The sequence below is a fragment of the Rhinolophus hipposideros genome (assembly GCF_964194185.1).
Source record: "Rhinolophus hipposideros genome assembly, chromosome: 10".
Classification (NCBI taxonomy): domain Eukaryota; kingdom Metazoa; phylum Chordata; class Mammalia; order Chiroptera; family Rhinolophidae; genus Rhinolophus; species Rhinolophus hipposideros.
The window spans coordinates 86,281,661-86,299,252 of record NC_138056.1 but is presented as its reverse complement, the minus strand read 5'-3'; the positions used below and the strand labels follow the sequence as shown (position 1 = coordinate 86,299,252).

Here is a 17,592-nt window from a genome sequence, read left to right as displayed (position 1 = left end):
GCTCCTGATTCAAGGTCCCATGTTCATTTCATGAATACATTTGTTTTCTACTAGAATATCTCATCTTCCCAGAATTCCCTTATCATTCCTAGCTCCACTCCTGGGCCTTTCCCCCAAAAACCACCAATTAGGACAGCAAACACTGAGATCAAAGTAATGTTTATTACAGCATTTATGGGCCTACCTCCTCCATAAATAAATCTACACAGTTAGGAAGTAGGACCATGATACAGGAGGGAAGAAAGCACGGTCTTAAGGCCTGGGGATCAGTACACGCCATCAGGCTCAACATCCTCCCATTCTCAAGTGCACTAACAAGGCTTCTGGGCTCTCCACTGGGGTGGAAACAGCAGGACCCCTGCTGCAGGCTCTCTCAGAATTTGTGGGGAGGGGTGTCCACTGCAGGCTCAGCCTATGATCCAGGTCCAAAAGTTCCAGCCTTCTCTGCCACCTCCAGGGCTAACTTCAGGTTCTGGTCAAACAGCTCACACCTATGCCGGGTCCCGGATGCACAAATAAGGACAAAGTGAGGCTCTCTCCCACTTTGGGGACAGAGGCAGGGCCTGCTTGAAGGATATAAACACCAAGAAAAGGCTCTGGTTTCTTAAAATAGGAAGTCAAAGGCTACTCACTTTGTTTTAAATAGAGTTATTTAAAAATAACTCTATTACACTTCAAAATGACTTTGGGGAAGAGCACACAGGGAGGGGCAAGGAGACTTGATCTGGGGAGTGAGACCACCTACCTACCTGATGGGCATTTCCAGGGAGTAGAATGGATTCTTGAGGGCAAAGTCTGAATAAATCTCATAAATCTTTCGGAGAAGAGAATCTATTCCAGCTTGCCTAGGGTCTGCCAGCACCACAAACTTGATCCCTGGAGAGGGGCCAGGAATGGTTACCAACGGATAGAGAATGCAGCAAACAATGTCATCTTGTGTTTGTACGGCACTTGCAATTTTGCAAAGCACTTTCATAATCCCCTTATTATTTTGTCCTTATTGCTCCACAAAGCAGGAACGGCAAGATTTTGTATCTATAGGTGAAACCAGAGAATTGAAGTGACTTTATCACATCACCCAGCTGATTGAGACCAGGCTTTGAGTTCTAGCTCTGTCACTTCTGGTTTTGGTGTCCCTCAGCAGAAAGTGCCAGGGAGGGGTCAAACTCAGGCAATTTTCAATTATCTGTATTAAAGGAGTGAAACAATGACACTCGTGATTCAAAGGTCATTTCCATTTAGCATTCAAATTTCATTTTGGAACAACACACCTTCCAAAATGTGTGCAACATGAGACAACACTAAGGTGAGTTGCATTTGCGCACTGGATAACTAGGGCTGAGCATACTGGGTGATGTGGACAAAATCGGCGTCAGGTTAAATATTGGCTTTGGAGTCACAAAATAAATAGATATGTCTGTGCAATTGTCCCAGGAAAAGCTACCCCCACCCCTCACTGCTTACCAAAGCTGTCTTTGGTCAATCAATCCCTTCCCCCAACCTGCCCCACTGCATCCCTCTGGCCTATCTGGAGACTCATACCTGTCAGTGTCTGGAAGCAGTGTAGTTTGAATGTGTCTGTCTCCAGCATCTCAATGCCTGAGCTGCCCTGTTCAGGAGACAGCTGGGAGCCGATTGCGAACAGCCTATTTGCAAAGGAGGCAAAGCTGGGAATGCACCCCACTGCTGTAAAGGGAGGAGTGCTTCCCAAACTTTTCCATTGAAGTGATCCTATCTGCTGAGTTTACATTATGGCCTGAGTCAGTCAGAAGAGGCAGTGTGAACTGCCTAGAAGCAATATCAAAATTTCTTTCAAATTCATTTGAATTCTGCATGGATTTTACAGCAGGTCCTCGATTAACATCGTCTTATTTTAACATTGATGAGCTGCCATAGGAACTCTTGTTCATATCAATTAGCCTACGGTAAAATTGGTTGTTACACAGTTGACACTTGAACATGGGTTTGAACTGCACAGGTCCACTTATATGAAATTTTTTCCCAATAAATATACAGTCAGCCCTCCCTACCCCTGGGTTTTGCATCCGAAGATTCAACCAACCCTGGATCAAATACAGTATTTTTGACCCTCGACTGGGACTTGGTAGATGTGGTGGGCCGAATGTATGCATTTTCTACGTCATTTTATAAAAGGGACTTGAGCATTCACAGGTGTTGGTATCTGCAGGGATCCTGGAATCAATTCCCTGCAGACACCAAGGGATGACCAGTTGTTTTGGGAGAGTCAAAAGTTATGTGTGGGAGTCACATCCCTAGTCCATCTTGTAAGTACCAACTGTACTTCCTTTCACTTTGTCGCAGAACCTATGGAGGAGGTTAAGTGAGGACTTACTGTACATTCACACTTTGATATAAAACATTTTACGTAGAAAACGTTAGGGAAAATTAACACTGGGAATATGTGCCACGGTTACTTACCTTGAGGCTATGCATACCCAGCACATCTTATTCCACAGTTCAAAGCAGAAAAAATTTTTAAAAGTTCATTTCGTTCAACTGCATTACTATAAAGATGAAGAAACTAAGGATCAGAGACAAGAAGCTGACTTAAGCAAGATCACACCACTACCAGTATTACCTAAAACCTATTCATACTAAATGAGTTTTTCTTTTCTTAACACAAAAACTGACGATTTGAAAGGAGGCAGAGAAAGGTAAGCATTGACGCTCAGGAGACTGCCCACAGAACCACACTCACGCGGCCAGCTTAAGAGCCAAGTGCAGGAATACAGGCAGCGTTGGGGAACTTACGAATGGAACATAGAGGCCAGCATGAGCTTCTCATTGGAGGTAAGGCGGGGTCGGCCGAACCGAATGGACACCGGATAGTTAGAAGGGTTGGCCAGGTACTCCAGCACCTCTTTCCCATCAGCCGTGTATTTGCCGTTCACGTCCATGCCATTGATGGCCAGCACTGCGTGCCCCACTGAAGAGGGGAGGCAAGGGTCAACGAAGTCGCCATCCCGCGGATTCCGCTGCGGAAACTAGGGACCTGGCCCGCCCCTCGCCCCCCTCCCACGAGACACCAGCCTACTTCCGCAGTACCGGCCCCGCCCCCCGGGCCCGAGCCTAGCCCACCCCGGATTCCGTCGCGTTGGCCGAAGGCAACCAGCACACGTTCGTCATGCAGCTTGAGCAGCAGATCAAGCGGGTAACTGAAAGTTTTTTCAGCCTCGGCCCGTGGCGCGTAGCTGTCCAGTTGGTAAATCAGGCCGCCTGCTTTGTTCACCACATACACACTGAAAATCGCCATCGCTGCCGTCCCGGCTCGGACTCTGGAAGTCGGCCCGGCCCCGCGCCGGAAGTGCAGTCATAGGATCTGTCCCTCGCCCCCCACCTCCCCCACGCAGCCCCGGTCCGCTGCGGGCTGCGGCGCTTGCGCAGTTGAGGCCATACACATGGGTGTAACGGCGAGTCAGGTGCCGGGGCCTGATAAGTCGTTTTCCGTCTCTTTCTCGGTCCCTAATGCCAGAGAACAGCGACGTGTGAGTGCTTCACAACTAGCGGCAAAGCCCAACAAAGCGGGGACAGTGTTCACGACGTACGCCTGGAGGACGGGAACACCCAACTCCTCCCCACTGCTTACCGCGTCAGCGAGAGGGTGGAGCTCAGAACGACCTTCGCGGGGCTCCGCCCCTTGCCCCGGAAGCACTCCTCGCGGGTGGACGTTTCTGAGTCTGTTCGTAAGCGGCGCTTCCTTTTTGTCCGACATCTTAGCGAGGCTGCGGTCGTAGCTTCTGCTGTCCGCACTTTGCCATGGTGAGCTCTGGTGTGAAACCTGTGCGGCTCTGAGATCCAGGCGGTGCTAGGGTGTAGTTGAGGCTTCATTGGAAGGGGGGCTCCCAGAACTGCCAGGCTGCAACTCAAGGCGGGCCGCGGTATCGCTTTCCCCATGTGGTCCGCTAGAGAAGTTTGGGAGGGAGTGAGGGGCGCAATGGGGGGCATGGGGTTGTCTTAGGAGCTAGCGGCATTCCCACTTTTCTTCAACAGCCGCCCAAAGACGACAAGAAGAAGAAAGATGCTGGAAAGTCGGCCAAGAAAGACAAAGACCCAGTGAACAAATCTGGAGGCAAGGCCAAAAAGAAGGTAGGCACGAGCCCTTTAGGAGCGGGTGGAAACGGGGCTCCCGGCGCAGATTGTTCCAGTAGTGACGTACATAGCAAATGGCTTTTAACGTTGTCGCGTCTGGAGTCAGATTATTAAAGCGTGTGTTAGTGTTACCACTTTTCTCACTTTTTCTCATTTGAAGAATGGGGTGGTACATGCTTCTTGGAAATAGGGAACGAGAGTATTTGTTCCTGATGCTTACTACATAACATTTTAATTAATTAATCTCGGGGGTTCGGCCCATATCCAAAAGTTTCAAAGATTTTTTCCCCCAAGTTATTTGAAGCTTAATTTGCAGTTTCTGCAGACTCTGAATTTCATAGGTTCCTGCAAGCCAAAGAACAGCCAACCTCTCGGTATTGCCCTACAAACACGGGAGAGATTTCTCTGACACAGGTTGTTTGGGAGGGAAAGAGTGATTCTTCCAGGAGGACTGACTTTTTTTCCATTTTCTTTTTGTGAGTAGAAGTGGTCCAAAGGCAAAGTTCGGGACAAGCTCAATAACCTAGTCTTGTTTGACAAAGCGACATATGACAAACTCTGTAAGGAAGTTCCCAACTATAAGCTTATAACACCAGCTGTTGTCTCTGAGAGACTGAAGATCCGCGGCTCTTTGGCCAGGGCAGCCCTTCAGGAGCTCCTTAGTAAAGGTGAGCGGTATATTGTACTGGTATGGTTTTGCACATTAAGTTGGCTTGACCATGTTAGCGATCTTAAATGTTTTTATTGGAATTTTAAAAAGTAGTTTTAGTTTGTCCAGTGGTTGTTAGTAATAAAATTCTAATGTCATCCTTAGGGTAGACTCTGAAGCAGCCATTTTGTGTTATGGGCCCCTATGGCAGTAATGTCTAATACAGACAGTAGTGATTTTTAAGTTACAGTAAGGGTGACCATCCCGAGAGCAGGTTAATGGGCCCCTGGTTTAGAAAGAAATGTAGCCGTGTCTGTTATAAACTCATGCCCAAATTCAGCATTTGTTTTGGGAATGGATATAAAACTCAGAAAAACTTTTCTTTTTTATTTTACAATACTCTATTTTATTTAAAAAATTGTCTTTTGTGTACACAACTTATCCTTTTTCTTTAGGACTTATTAAATTAGTTTCAAAGCACCGAGCTCAAGTAATTTACACCAGAAACACCAAGGGTGGGGATGCCCCAGCTGCTGGTGAAGATGCATGAAGAACAGGTGAGAACCCAGGGGCTCATGGTATAGGAAGTATGGGTCCCCTTTACAAAGCTTTATGCTGATTGTTTTTAAATTTTTTTACAGGTCCCACCAACTGTACGTTTTGAAAAATAAAACTTTATTAAATCAAATCAAATGAGTGGGTATATGTCTGTTTCTTAAGAAAGGCAGTTGACTCGCGGTGGTTGGAAAAGTATCAGGAAACCATTAGCTTTTTTCTTTATGTGACTGCTGTTTGTTCCTTGCTGCAGCTTCAGTTTTGAATTGATGCCTTAAGAGAAATGAAGGGTTAACAGGATGAAGGAAGGGTGAGATCTCCAAAGGGATGGTGGGTTAGGGACCTGGTATTTGGACCCATACCTGGATTGCCAGCGGCGTCCATTATTCCAGACACGGCCGAAAGAGGGCAGCCAGCCTGCACTGGTGCTGGAGCTATGATCAAAGTTGGCCCCAACTCTGTCTGGAGGGAGTTTCTTCAATTTCTGTTTTTCCTCTACAATGATAAGTAAATGGTTTCATTTGAGTAGGACGATTTAAAGAACCCACTGCCATTCTTGGAATTAGTTTACTTACTTTCTTTAAGAAATTCTTCATAGGAAGGTCCTATTTGTTGGTTACCAGAGCTGTATTCCTCATCTTGAACCATCCAGGGAGGTGTGGCACCTGGAAACGGAAGACCCATTAAGCAGAAATTAAGGCACTTTAAAAAACTTGAGAACTGGAAATGTTTAAAAGTCCAGGAATTCTGGGTCATGGGAAGTTGAGGGACTGAGGCTAATTTAAAGCAACATACCTTACTTACAGTATGCTGATAATTAATAGAGGCATAATTGACATAAAACAAACTGCAAACATTTGAAGTGTACAATTTGAAATGTTTTTGACTGAAATCACAATCAAAATACTGATTACCCTATATATCCTTGTGCTCTTTTAAATTACTTTATTCCTGTACCTCCTACCCCTTTCCCAGTGCCAGGCTATACTTTGCATTTTCTATTTTATATAAATGTGCTTCTAGCTTTTAGCATAGTTATTTTGAGATTTATCTGTGTTGCATGTATCAGTAGTTCCTTCTTTGTTCAGCACTATCCCATTGTTAATTTGTTGAGGCATATTTGGATTATTTTCAGTAGTTTCGGGCTACTACAAATAAACATGCTATGAAATTTTCTATATATGCCTTTGTGAAGATAAACGATTCTTTTGGAATGGCTGGGTCATAATGTATGATTAACATTTTAAAAAACCGCTGAATTGTTTTCCAAAAGTGGTTATGTCATTTTACATTGCCACCAGCAGAGAAGAAGAGATTTCCCACATACATAGCCATTCTGATGAGCATCTTTTTATACGCTTTTATTGGATTTTCAGTTTTTCATATAGTCAGGATACAAGTCCTTTCTCAGTGCTTTTTTTTTCATTCCCATCCCCCTACCTCCTAATCTTTGGCAACCATTAGCTTGTTTTTTTATATCCATGGTCTGTGTCTATTCATTTTTTTTAAATTGGTTTCAAGTGTACAAAGCAACATACTAGACATTTACACCACTCTCCCCTTCCTTCACTTGTTTTTTTAGATTCCACATATGAGTGAGATGGACTTCACTTCATAACTTCTAGGTCCATGTCACAAATGACAAGATGTCCTTTTTTTTCAACTGCTGAACATTCCATTGTGTGTGCGCGCGCACACAGGCCACATCCTTACACATTTATTGGCCGATGAACATCTAGGTTGCAGTTAGTGCTTTATGTAGTCAACTTTACTTTAAAAAAGTACTGCCTCTTACAGTTTGAGAAACACTGCCCTGGGCCTTACCTGAGTGGATGTTACCAACTCCTGCTGTATCCTGTTAGAAATGGGGAAAAACAATCCTAGGTGAGAAAGCAAGAGATGACAGAGAAAGGGCAAACTTGTAGGAGGTGGATGCAACCACTCGGTTGGTGTTAAATCTTTTTTTTTTCAAGTGTGTTTTCCCGGGACCCATCAGCTCCAAGTCAAGTGCTCTGTTTCCCTGAAAATAAGACCTAGCCGGACAATCAGGTCTAATAAAATAAGACGCCGTCTTAGGTAAGACCGGGTCTTGTATTCATTTTTGCTCCAAAAGACGCATTCGGGCTGATTGTCCGGCGAGGTCGTCTTTTCAGGGAAACAGTAGTAGTTTCAATCTAGTGGAGGGCGCAGCTCACAGTGGCCCATGCGGGGATTGAACCGGCAACGTTGTTAAGAGCACTGCTCTAACAGCTAACAGGCCACCCTGATGTTAAATCTTAAGAGCACAGTAAATCATTGCAAATTGTCCTCAACAGATGCATGGTTTTCATGGTAGAGATGAGCCTACTAGTTGCCAGGTAAACAACCCTTTCCTCACAGCATACCTATCACTGGGGGAGAGAATTAAGTACAAACTATTAGGTTGGTGCACAAGTGATTGCAGTTACTGCAATTATTTTCAACCGCAGTTACTTTTGCACCAACCTAATACATCCATAGCTTTTTACATGGTACTACATCCATTTATAACACACATGACCTTAGATGAGCCTTCCATGAAAACGACATTTCAGCTGAAGGAAGGTAAGCATTAACTAGGTGATGAAGGAAGGAAAGCACTATTAAGGCAATGGCAACTACATGTGGAGGGAAAAGCACAGTACGGCTGGAGTATAGAATATAAGATAGCAGGTGATGCAGTTGTGTTTGGGACAGGATTGCAGCAGGGAGTCGGAATTGTTCTAAGGTAGAATAGAGGCCAACCGTATTCAGGAGGTAAAGTAAACCTAGACTTGTTGATAGGATGTGGGAGATGGAGAGTATATATGTATCTGCATCTACAACTGCTGGAAATACAAGGAGGGGGGTTCAGGTACCGGTGAGATATCTATAAATGTATTGAGCCGGAACGGGGTTCTGCAGAGGAAAAAATCGAGTTGGCACTCCTAAGTGGCAGTGAGGGCAACAGGTGTTGATGGAGGGTGAGGAAAGGTCTGTGAACACTATATGGTACAGTGCAGCAAGAGAGAAAAGTCTGCAGACAACAGGAATGGTCAGAATAGATAGAAAACCTAGGAGAAATGGGTGTCCTAGGAACTGAGGAGGCACTGGCTCTTTCTTGGCTTAGCCATTGTACCTGATGGCCAGTGAATGTCAGAGGTTGTCCTGTGTCCATCCAGTCAAGTTCTGTGGCAGATGGCAGGTCCAAGTATGAGGGCTGCTGTGAGGTGGAGGCTATTTGGCTAAAAAAAGACAAACGAGCTAGCTTGGCAGACAAGACAAGGTCCTTCAGCCATGAGGATTTGTTCCATCTCCCAGCCAAAAAGTTATAGAGGCTCTAACGTGTCAAACTCTAAGGAGGGATTCCCTAACAATCTTACCTGTTTGTCCCTTTCCAGCTTCCAGGTGCTGAAGATCCCTCTTCTGGGTCTGGCACTGCCTGAGGCTGAGTTTGATTCAGGAATAATAAATGTCTAGGATTCTTAAGGGTTGGCCTAGGCCATTCTCCCACCCTCCAGAAGGAAACAAATTGACATATGGAGAGTACTGCCCATCTTGCAAACTCTTACATCCCTCCCAGACCTGCCTTTATCTCCACTGACAAGGCCTGCCCCCTGGCGGACAGGTAAGGGAATTCAAGCAGAGTAGATGAAGCATGGAGTCTATGAGTTCTCTCTCAGCTGGTAGGTGAAATGCTGGACCTGGGAGAACCAGGGATTAGTGGATTTGGATACTGCTCTGGCTCCTCCGAGAGAAACCAACCTCTAAGACAGACCGAACCACCTCCTGCCGGCTGTGCTCCACCTCACGGATCTGAGCTGCCATCTGTGGGAGAGAGGTTACTTAGATAGGTACACGATTTTGAGAGATGGGTCCTTCAGAGGCCTTTCCTTTAACTTACCTCTTTGATCACTTCATCCTCTCTTTCCTCATAGGAATCCAAACCTTTCACCATGGATTTCTTGAATCTAAAGAAAAATGGGTAAGTCAGCTCAGTATCCCAGGCCCTACCAATTATGAAAAGATAGTAATTTTTTCTTTAAATGTTGAGTAATTTTAAACTCAGAAACAAAATAGTACAGTGAACCTGTGTACCTCTCATCTAGATTCACTGTTAACATTTTGCCATCTGGCTCCACTTTTTTATAACATTTTGCCAAAGTGGCTTCATTTCTCTTTTATACATACATTTCCTTTTTGCCAAAATAAAATTGGTTTGAGACACCATGAGACTTAACTCTAAATATTTCAGCACGCATCTCCTGAGGACAGGAACAGTCTAAAACCATGAAACCATTACCATATTTAAGAAAGTTAGTCTCTTTGATGTTCAAATTATCCTGTATGTGGCTAGTGAGAATCCTTTCAAACCAGCTCCTTTGTCCTCTGGACCATTCCATCAATATGAGCATTTCCAGCACAAGACATTCCAGGCTCACCATGTACTTTCCCCTGCTCCAAACCTGAAATCAATCATTTCTCCAATGAGATCTGCTTCCTTTTAGTAGAAAGTAATACGTACTTAGAAACAAAGAGCTGAGTGTTAGGAAAGTTCTTATTGCTCCACAGGTGTCATGCTTCTGGCTCTTTCAGAAGACAGCTTTGATTTTCTTAAAATGCATACTGATAACTCCCCAATTAAATCCCTCCATTTCTTACTGTTAATCTTCCTCTGCCATACTGAAAACCCTGCTTCCCAATAACAGCAATATACAGTTGACCACTGAACAGTATGGGAGTTAGGGGCACTGACATACACAGTTGGAAATCCATGTACACTCAGCACACACATTCCCAAACAGGAGTTGATCCTAGAACAGGTTTGAACTGCGTGGGTCAATTGAAAATAAATCTGTATAGGTGGACCCGGGCAGTTCAAACCTGTTGTTCAAGGATCAACTACTTAACAGTTGTGTAATCCTACAACACACACAAAGGGTATCAGGACACCAATACCATTATAAAACTACTAAGCAAAGCTCAAGATTTCTTTGCAGTTCTTTAGTCCTTAGAAAATATTCTCAGGATGTACAGTCAGAATTTTGTGTTCAAAAGTTACTTGTATTGTTCTTTTGTTTGTGATTGTTATCAATTTGATAACAAGAAAATTCATCTTTGCAATCAATTTAAGGATTTGTTTTCTGACCTAATTTTTAATATGTGTAACATTTACTGTGTTTCCCCCAAAATAAGACCTCGCCAGACAATCAGCTCTAATGCGTCTTTTGGAGCAAAAATTAATATAAGACCCAGTATTATATCATATCATATGGTATTATATTATAATCCCAGTCTTATATTAAAATAAGACCAGGTCTCATTAATTTTTGCTCCAAAAGATGCATTAGAGCTGATGGTCCAGCTAGGTCTTATTTTCGGGGAAACACGGTAAGTAGGAGAACGCTATATCATGGTGCCCTGGCAGCCTTGCACATACCCATACAGGCAAAGCCTTGAACAGCAGCAGCTTTTCAATCTTGGCTGACCCTCCCAGAACACAAGAGGTCGGGAGGCCTGAAAGGAGCTGCTATGAGACCATCTCCCACTTGCCTCCCTATCTCCCCTGGGAAGCAGTCATTAGATAGCTTCTCATGAACTCCCGGGTTCTGATGAGGTGTGGGGCTTTCTGCCTCATCCCTCTCAGAGTAGAGCTGCAGACTTTAAAACAGTGTAGCTGCAATTTACATTTGGCTCCCCAGCAATTCCCCACAACTCACGCTGAGGTCATCCAGCCCTTTTTGGTGTGTGGGACAAGGACTTGGGAAGCTGGCATTTTAGGCTTCCTCCTTTTGTTGTCTATGTTAAGTAATAAACTGTAAAGCTAAAAGTGGGTCATTTTTATCATTACCTGGTCAAATCATTCAGGCTTGGCCTTGTCTGGTCTTGTGTGTGTGAGCTTGAAATTTACAAGGTTAAAAGTCAAAACTATATTTAAATAAAAAGTTCCAAGAGTCCATCCTCATGATTCTCAATAATCATCTTTTCTGATCAATTATACTTATTCACCCACCCCAAATCATATGTAGCTGGGTCAGGGTGTGAGAAGTGCTTTTTGTCCTCAGATTCCCATCTCCCAGTCTAAACCACAGATTTGAAGGCAAGGTAGTGGGATTTAGGCATTTCTTGCCTGAGTAGAAAGGAATAATAGATACCATAAGTTTTTCTGTAACTTGAGTCAGATGTCACTTTGCTCTGAGATCCCCTTGGGTTCCACATCCCATAATCTCAATATAGTTCCAATAAAAGTGGCGTTGTGAGGCTGCCTGTGTCCTCTTTCTGAGGCAGTCAGGGCTCACACCTCCTCTGTACTGACCTGCACTCCAGTTTTTAAGGTCCTCCAAGAGGCCAGTTAAAATAGTCTAAAATTATTAAAAGTGGCTACTGGGTGAGCAACAGTTTTGGGGTTTTTTTGGTTTTTGGTGTGGTGTGTTTTTTTTTTTGGCATACCATAAACAAATCTGTTCTATCTGTAAAAAAGCAGAGTGTTCTCTGTGCCACACATTTAGGTAGTTGATTAGAGTCAACTTTTACCATATACCGTTCTCTATTTGCTAAATGCATTCTCATCCCCAACTAGATCATAAACCTTTCAAAGACTATCATACTTCCTTTGTGTCCAACACAGTGCCTAGAACAGTGAGTGCTATGAGGACAATACTTATTCCTTACCAAACTTTCCAATTAATCAAAGAAGCTTCTGTACTTGACACAGATTCGGAGAATTCACACTCTGTTGCAATCTTTCATAAGCACTGACTTACCGTGCATAATCTTGAGGAGAGATGAGAAACTTCTCCTTCATATGTACCTCAGCCTTGTTCTCCCACCAGAATCTGTTGGTTGCTTTCTTGTGCTCTGGGCTGAGAATGGAGAGGATGAGTAATTTCAATGACAGATTACAGAGTATTTCTTAGATATCTTGCCACTAGATAAGTAATACAAACTGACATCTGGATTTCTGCTTCTGGGCAAGGCTTACGAGAGTTATTAGTCTGTTCCAGATTTCCAGTCTCCCTCTTCCAATAAACGTATGAGAATCTGAGAGAAGGTGATGGGAGGTAAACTTGCCAGCTGGCTTTTCCAGTTAGACCACCAACGCCACTGGGACCATGGCAGCCATAAGCCCTCTACCCTTTAAGGTTGGCATCCATCCTGATCAAATCACAAAAGCATTCACTCTAACTCCACCCACCCACGTACGTATGCCAACGTGTTGAACGAGGCTCCCGGCCCGGCTCTCACCTGGCTAGATGCTCCAGCAGCCCCCCGTGCAGCACGGTCAGATTTCCATGGCTCACGTGTTTCCGCACCTCACAGCTGCAGCACAGACACCAGCAGCACCGCTCGTGCTCGGGCACGTAACGCTCCACCTGAGCTGTGCGAATGGCCTTGCGGGCGGCCTCCACCTGCGGCGGAGAGGGTGTAACCGGGAAGACGCCAAGTGGGAACCAGAGTGGGACACCCAAATCCCACCCGCTTGGGCCCAGGCCTTCCCCTTCAGCCTTCCGTCCGTACCTGTAGCAGGAGCCGATCCAAAGCCATCTTCAGCTGCCGCTGGTGCTTGCGACTGTAGACGTGTCCGCGACCACAGAAGAAGGTCTGACGGCACAGCGGGCAACGCTGCGCTGGCGCCATCGGCCCAGGGCGGAGTAACCGCGACGTGCGGCAGCTTCTTCGCTATCCTTGACCCCTAACCCTTAGGGGGCGGGGCGAGCCCAGAGGCTCCCCTGCTGCCCCCAGCGATGGGCAGGCGCCACTGCAAGCCCTTCTGCGGCTGCGCAGGTCTTTTCCGCGTCTCCCTCTCTACGCGCAAATACGTCGGTTCTGCAAAACCTCCAAAGCTGTCTAGCCAGAAAAAGTAGTCGGCTCTGCAGGTGCGCAGGAAAGAGCGCACGCAACAGTTATGTGAAACTGCAGAACTAAACACCGTACACACGTCGGGACATCGACAAGGTCCCGTACTGGATAATGTTAACAAATCACTGGTATTTATAACTGGTATTTATAACGTGCTTATTGTATGTCCATAGCTGTACATTAACTACTTCACTTACTCCTCACGATAACCCTATGTCGTGTAGTACTATCGGCATTTTACAAGCGGGAAAACTGAGGCATGGGGGAGGAAGTAACTTCGTGGAAGGTTGCACTACCTTTGGCCCCCGGTGCTCTTCAGCACCTGCAGACTAAGGAACACATGCTAGATGTGACCATAATCTAAGTCCTAATCCTGTAAAGCTGTAAAGGGGAAGCTATAATGCGTACAAAGTCATTGCTGAGGGTTAGCAGACATTTTTAATCTGTAAAAGTGCTAATATAGTGGAATTTTTATTATTTTAAGCCACTTCTCAGAATCATCAAGCTCCTGTCCGCCCTGCTCTCCTAAGCCCTGAACCCTAAATCCTAACGTGAATTGCTTCTTTACAGGGCTGAAATCCTCAGGTTGTGATCTCTACTCTAGAGTCCCTCAACAGAAGCCTGGGGCCTAGTCCAGACCTAACTTAAAGGATATGCAGACAGAGCTGGCACAGAGTCCCAGATTCCCCTTAGATTTGTTACCAGTACCGGTGAGTTAACCTGGATGGGCTACAATGTCTGTAGGTATATACAGTCACTACATAATTCAGGCCCAGAAAGTAGCCCTTCTTCCCTCCAGATCTTGACTTCCTGTTAGAGCTTCTTTTAAACTCAAGCCTCTGTCAGATGTGGCCCATTTTGATGACTCTTGCAACATTCCCCTCAGTTAATCCTGGGCCTTGTTCACCCAAAAGTGTTCCATCTCTGTTCCAAACTCTGAAGTTCTACTCTGACCACCATTTTCCATCCTCCCATAAAACTTTACCTTCCATCTGGTGGTTAACTACAGGAAGATGTCCATTGCATTACTCTTATCCATTCACTAGAGAATTATACAGCATCTGCCAGCTGCCAAACGCTTTGCTCTAGGCCAGTGGTTTTCAAATTGTGGACTCCAGATCAGCAGCATCAGCATCTGGGGGCTTGTTAGAAATGCAGATTCTTGGGCCCCACCCCAGACCTACTGAATCGGAAACTCTGGTGTGGGGCTGTAGCCGGTTGTGGCTTAATGAGCCCTCCAGGTCATACTAATGCTCGATTAAGTTTAAGAATCACTGGTCTCACGTTCTCTTGGCTTCGTTTTACCCATTGGATCCTAAGAATATTTCCACATTCTCATGGCAAGCTATTACTTCACCTGACTTTCCAAGACTTTCACTTGACTTTCATTTTGTCAAACTACAACCGTGGATCAACACAGCCATCTGTTTCCCACATTTGTTCCAAAGTTGCTTAGAATAGATTACACTATCTGCTTCAGCTTTTACTAACTTCTTAGCCCTCTGCAATTTTGCTTTTGTAACTGTTTCCCTAAAGTTCTCCACCACCAAATATTCATTCAGCTACCATGATTTGTGTGAAACGGAGCTGAACATCTTCTCTTCAGAACATCCCCTATTTTCATCCTCCCAGTGAATGATATCACCAAACAAAAGCCTGGAGTTCAGAGGTGAATTATCTTTGATACTTCCTTGTACTAAGTCCCCATATCCACCTGTACAAATTGTTTTATTGGATTTCTGAAATGTTTAAAGTCTGTTCTCCATTTTTTACACTCATAGAACATACATTATTTTAATTCCCTACCTTTCTTGTTTGGATTCATGTAAAATCTTTATAACTGGTTTCCGAGTGTCTGGTCTATTTCAGCTCCATTTATCCTCCAGAGTCTGGTCTTAAAATGGTCTCTAAAATGGTCTCTTAAAATGGTCTCCTGATTAATGCCTATCAATTGCCTTCAGGAAAAATATAAACTTCCCAGCATAACTTTCAAAATTTTTTACAATAATTCCCAAGTTCATTTCCAGTCTGGTCTCCTGCCACTCCCCTCCCCCTTCCCTGACCTCTTCATCCCCTCCTCCAGGCAATACAGACAGTCCCCTACTTAACAATGGTTTGACTTAGGATTTTTTTTTTAAGTTTTTTTTTCTTTTTTTTTGGTGGAGGAAGGGGAACAGGACTTTATTGGGAAACAGTGTGTACTTCCAGGATTTTTTTCCAAGTCAAGTTGTTTGTCCTTTCAATCTTAGTTGTGGAGGGTGCCATTCAGCATCAGGTCCAGTTGCCATTGTTAGCTGCAGGGGGCGCAGCCCACCCACCATCCCTTGCAGGAGTTTCAGGGGGTGCAGCCCATCATCCCTTGCCAGAGTCCAACCGGCAACCTTGTGATTGAGAGCCGGCGCTCCAACCAACTGAGCCATCTGGCACTGGCGCTTGTGGAAATCCAACCAGCACCATGTGGGAATAGAACCGGCAGCCTTCGGCGTTAGGAGCATGGAGCTCCAACTGCCTGAGCCACCGGGCCAGGCCTGACTTAGGATTTTTTGATTTTATGGTTTTACCATGGTGCAAAAGTGATACATATTCAGTAGACACTGTACTTGGATTTTTGAATGTTGATCTTTCCCAGGGCTAGTGATATTCAGTATAATACACTTGTGATACCAGGCAGTGGCAGTGAACTGCAGCTCCCAGTCAGCCACATGATCACATGTGTAAATAACCAATATTCTATAGTGTAGTATGCATAAATGCATTTTCCATCATATATTTTCAACTCCTCGTAAGTTGAGGAGCATCTGAATCCTAGCAGTCCACTTTAGCATCTCCCACCTTTGGACCCTCTGTCTAATAAATTCTATTAGACAGGGTTCTGAAATATGAACTAGAATGGAATTTCCATGAGGATGGTGACTTTCCCTGGCACATGGTAAGCTCTCAATGCATTCATAAGCTCTCATACCAATTCATTATTGAATGAAATGTCATCCTTTTTGTGAAGACTTCCAGAGTTGTCCCTGGAACAACTGTCTCTGTGCGCCATGACCTTATTCTCACTAGGCCAACTTGAGGAGGTCCCCACCTCCTGGGCTTTGTCTACTCTGTTTTCTCTACTAGAACACTTTTCATTCTTCAGCCTGGGTACTCATTATATAGATCTCAGTTAAAATGTCTTTCTTGGAAAGGCCTTCTCTAACCTTCTATCTAATCTAAGTATCTATATTGTTTTCTCTCACAATAACCAACCTATATTATTAATATTGTCATTTTCCATTATTATTGTCTGTTTAATATCTGTCTTTCCATATAGACTGAAAACTCTGTGAGGGAAGGCCCATTCTGGGTTTCACTGTATCCCCTAGCACCTATCACAGGGCCTGGCATATTGAAAACTCAAAACAAATTGTTGAATGAGCAAAGAAAGGTGAGGGTAGGAGTATAATATCCTATTAGAGGGCAAAATGGATAAAGGCAGATTTTTTTTCAGGGTCACTTTTTCCACAAAGGCTATTTTGTTTTGTTCTTTCCTTCTGACCTTTTGGGATCCACTTGCAACTTAATCCAGACACGGACAAGAATGTGGACAGAGATAAGGATAAGCACAAATGCTGATAAGGTGGACAAGTTGAGGCCAAATCAGATGGAGCCCTCTCCTTCCTCCTGGGAACTGGATAGACCAGGGGGGCAGGAGAGGGTACTTTGGCTGCAAAGTGCTGAGTGGGCCCAGAGCAAATGACACTAATGACTTGGTCTCTCCACTCACTCCTTCAGTGTATATCACATAAAAATTAGCATCCAGACAGTCCAGGAGGAAATCAACACAAAGCACCTCCAGTTAGATTAGGGAAAGGCAGTTTTCCTTGCTCCAACCAGGCATCTGCATGGCTCTGTCCTGTCTTTTCCTTGGTATTAGTCACCTTTTCTTCTAATCCCATCCCTGCTCTTCCCCACCTGCTTGATGTCTGCCTCTGCCTCTGTCTCCTGGGAGCAACATCATGAGCCCTGCCCTCCCCGTCCCCACCCGCCCTCCCGGCCTCCCGGCTGGCTTTGAGCACTGCTGGAGAAGTACTAGCTGATGTTTTCTAGACTTGGGGAAAAGACCAGTCTCCTGTGAGAAGCCTTCCAGCTCCTCCAGTCAGAGCTAATTGCTCTCTTCTCTGTGCTTCCGGAGACTATGGAATCTGCCTGTTAGAGAGGTTACTAGAGACAATTCATAGCAAAGAGTGCATTCTTTTTTTTTTCTTTTAAGAAAATCACTTTATTCTAATTGATTCACAAACAATAACATCACAAAAGCTTGTATAAGGAGGCCACACAAATATTTGCTCAGCCCCAAACTCAGTACCATCTCAGTTAACTTCTGTACAGTTACCAACACCCTGTCCATTGCAATTCTGTGGCAAGGAAGCCATTAATGCTGG

At 44.7% G+C, this 17,592-nt stretch overlaps 3 protein-coding genes across 7 annotated transcripts; 1 reads left to right on the top strand and 2 right to left on the bottom strand.

The window, feature by feature from the left end:
• Positions 1 to 143: 143 nt before the first annotated feature.
• Positions 144 to 4,207, bottom strand: TRAPPC4 (trafficking protein particle complex subunit 4). 2 transcript variants are annotated; one of them, XM_081063274.1, is made up of 6 exons: positions 3,608 to 4,207; positions 3,100 to 3,483; positions 2,773 to 2,947; positions 1,543 to 1,646; positions 750 to 876; positions 144 to 491 (listed from the first exon to the last, which is right to left on the bottom strand). In XM_081063274.1, the coding sequence occupies exons 2-6, from the start codon at positions 3,272 to 3,274 to the stop codon at positions 413 to 415; spliced, it is 660 nt and encodes a 219-aa protein (XP_080919400.1). In that variant the 5' UTR covers positions 3,275 to 3,483; positions 3,608 to 4,207; the 3' UTR covers positions 144 to 412. The 2 variants fall into 2 exon arrangements, with proteins under 2 accessions (XP_080919400.1, XP_080919401.1); XM_081063275.1 differs by lacking the exon at positions 3,608 to 4,207 and having other exon boundaries at positions 746 to 876; positions 3,100 to 3,406.
• On the top strand, positions 3,658 to 5,455 carry RPS25 (ribosomal protein S25). The gene is made up of 5 exons (XM_081063276.1): positions 3,658 to 3,780; positions 4,012 to 4,107; positions 4,595 to 4,778; positions 5,215 to 5,316; positions 5,401 to 5,455. The coding sequence occupies exons 1-4, from the start codon at positions 3,778 to 3,780 to the stop codon at positions 5,307 to 5,309; spliced, it is 378 nt and encodes a 125-aa protein (XP_080919402.1). The 5' UTR covers positions 3,658 to 3,777; the 3' UTR covers positions 5,310 to 5,316; positions 5,401 to 5,455.
• CENATAC (centrosomal AT-AC splicing factor) lies at positions 5,153 to 13,013 on the bottom strand. Of its 4 annotated transcripts, none has more exons than XM_081063272.1 (11): positions 12,830 to 13,013; positions 12,557 to 12,720; positions 12,076 to 12,174; positions 9,216 to 9,282; positions 9,077 to 9,139; positions 8,695 to 8,759; positions 8,451 to 8,556; positions 7,139 to 7,169; positions 5,890 to 5,979; positions 5,677 to 5,809; positions 5,153 to 5,587 (listed from the first exon to the last, which is right to left on the bottom strand). In XM_081063272.1, exons 1-11 carry the CDS (start codon positions 12,947 to 12,949, stop codon positions 5,524 to 5,526), a joined length of 1,002 nt encoding a protein of 333 aa, XP_080919398.1. In that variant the 5' UTR covers positions 12,950 to 13,013; the 3' UTR covers positions 5,153 to 5,523. The 4 variants fall into 4 exon arrangements, 3 of the variants coding, with proteins under 3 accessions (XP_080919398.1, XP_080919397.1, XP_080919399.1); XR_013994234.1 differs by having other exon boundaries at positions 5,456 to 5,587; positions 5,677 to 5,798; positions 12,830 to 13,006; XM_081063271.1 differs by having other exon boundaries at positions 5,455 to 5,809.
• Between the last annotated feature and the right edge of the window lie 4,579 nt (positions 13,014 to 17,592).

Coding starts and splice junctions, on each gene's coding strand:
- CENATAC (XM_081063271.1), bottom strand. CDS start 12,949: ATGGCGCCAGCGCAGCGTTGCCCGCTGTGCCGTCAGACCTTCTTCTGT. Junction 7,170..8,450: donor TGACATTCACTGGCCATCAG/GTACAATGGCTA, acceptor CATTTCTAACAG/GATACAGCAGGAGTTGGTAA. Junction 5,980..7,138: donor AGTTGGTAACATCCACTCAG/GTAAGGCCCAGG, acceptor TTCCGTTTCCAG/GTGCCACACCTCCCTGGATG.
- RPS25 (XM_081063276.1), top strand. Junction 4,108..4,594: donor GAGGCAAGGCCAAAAAGAAG/GTAGGCACGAGC, acceptor TTTTGTGAGTAG/AAGTGGTCCAAAGGCAAAGT. Junction 4,779..5,214: donor TCAGGAGCTCCTTAGTAAAG/GTGAGCGGTATA, acceptor CTTTTTCTTTAG/GACTTATTAAATTAGTTTCA.
- TRAPPC4 (XM_081063274.1), bottom strand. CDS start 3,274: ATGGCGATTTTCAGTGTGTATGTGGTGAACAAAGCAGGCGGCCTGATT. Junction 2,948..3,099: donor CCAACGCGACGGAATCCGGG/GTGGGCTAGGCT, acceptor TCCCCTCTTCAG/TGGGGCACGCAGTGCTGGCC. Junction 1,647..2,772: donor CTGGCCTCTATGTTCCATTC/GTAAGTTCCCCA, acceptor CTTTGCAAATAG/GCTGTTCGCAATCGGCTCCC.